Genomic DNA, 1,651 nt, shown 5'->3' with positions numbered 1-1,651 from the left:
TAAAAGAGTTCAAATAGTCAGGAGTATCACGATAGGAAGCCAATGTCTGAATGGCTTGAGTGAAGAGTCCTTCAAAGAGATCGCGTGACCATTGGATGGTGTGTTCAATCTTATAAGGATAATTCTTCAAAGTACACATTGGAATTCCAGCTTCTATCTATCATTCTCTCATCATATTCACACCTTGAGGATCATTCTGAGCTCCATAACTCTCAGTCAGGAAAGGAACCACAATCTGTGTATTGCCTCTTGTGCCTAGAGTACCTGATTCCAATAAAGGCTTCCCAAAACGCACACAACGGGCATCCATGTACTTACGAGCCTCCACATTGTCTAGTGCGTTGCATACAGCTGTCAGAGACTCCATGAATGTATCAGTGAAAATGTCTTCTGTTTCTGGACCCACCTTCACTTCATATTGTTGACAGTGAACTGCCGGATTCATCTTCTGAATAGCATGAACAGCAGTCAAGGATTTGCTGTGACCAATATCACTGTTACGGAATAGGAACTGTCGACTCAGATTGCTTCGTTCGATTCGATCCATATCTGTTACATGGAGACATCCTTCAGGACCTGTTGCCACACCCATCAGAGCCAGATTCTTGATCATCTCACATCCAATAGCTCCAGCTCCTACCAAGAACACTTGACTGTTAGCTAGTTTCTCCTGAAGAGCTGTGCCAAATACAACAGTCTGACCATCGTAACGAGATCCCACCTCCTTACAATCTTCTACAATTCACTCCTTTCAGACATCTCAACCATGTTCTGAGCGGTCAGGTAAGGCTTCGAATGCATCATAATACATAAACTGATGAATGGGAGTGAACTTGCCACTACAAGCCTTCAACACTTCTTGAGCCACAATACCTCCAAAACATGCGGCAATAGGGCACAAATCACCACAACAAGTCATAGCAAATGAACGTACCACTTCCTTATTCACATCACCCAACTACACCTCAATAGAATCCATTTCACTCACTTGATACTGTTCACTGATTTGCTCACTCAGAGACACCAGCTGAGATGCATCTCCATCACTCCAGGGACATGGAGGTCGACCCATTGTCTCCATAAACTGATCCAATGCCAATACAGCAGCATGCAAGCTCACAGCATGATCGAACTTACCAAAGTCTGTCACAAGGAACTCTCCAGGACACTTATTCGCTTCCTGCAGTGGCAAAAAGTGCATTGAACGAGGTTGTTTCACTTGAATACACCATCCGAAGGACTCATAAGGAGAAAACGAGGAAGTATCTCCAATAGTGAACTGCTGATTCCCCAACACATGAACACGACGAGGTTCACAACCATTTAGTTCAGTCATACCTCGAACATCAGAGAACGTCACCATATCTCCTTCCTGGAAGGGATGACGATCGTCAGCTACAGTTACCAAACCCTCCTTGTCCTATAGATAATCTCGACTGATTGATACGACATTGCTAATATCACCCACAAGCGCTTGACCTGGTTCACTATCGTCAATGTCAGTGACAATGAATTCATCACCAAAATCACAGAAGATTCGAGATGCAAGACCATAGGTATTTGCACCGATGAAACAAATGTGATTTCTGTGACAAATCTCATTCAAAGTCTCCTGTTCCTTGTTCATCAGATTGGTTGCTACTACAACCTA

The 1,651-nt window shown here is 43.6% G+C and overlaps 1 protein-coding gene across 1 annotated transcript; it reads right to left on the bottom strand.

The window, feature by feature from the left end:
• Positions 1 to 126: 126 nt before the first annotated feature.
• Positions 127 to 1,452, bottom strand: JH06_5461 (ubiquitin-like modifier-activating enzyme 1; the record flags this gene model as incomplete). The annotated part of the gene is given in 5 exon segments (XM_014669260.1): positions 127 to 153; positions 182 to 735; positions 766 to 958; positions 989 to 1,420; positions 1,438 to 1,452. 5 exon segments carry the CDS (start codon positions 1,450 to 1,452, stop codon positions 127 to 129), a joined length of 1,221 nt encoding a protein of 406 aa, XP_014524746.1.
• Between the last annotated feature and the right edge of the window lie 199 nt (positions 1,453 to 1,651).

Source organism: Blastocystis sp. subtype 4, assembly GCF_000743755.1.
Source record: "Blastocystis sp. subtype 4 strain WR1 chromosome Unknown seqid_0779, whole genome shotgun sequence".
Lineage (NCBI taxonomy): Eukaryota > Bigyra > Opalinata > Blastocystidae > Blastocystis > Blastocystis sp. subtype 4.
Note: the sequence above shows the minus strand (reverse complement) of the source record. Positions and strands in the feature narration are given on the sequence as shown.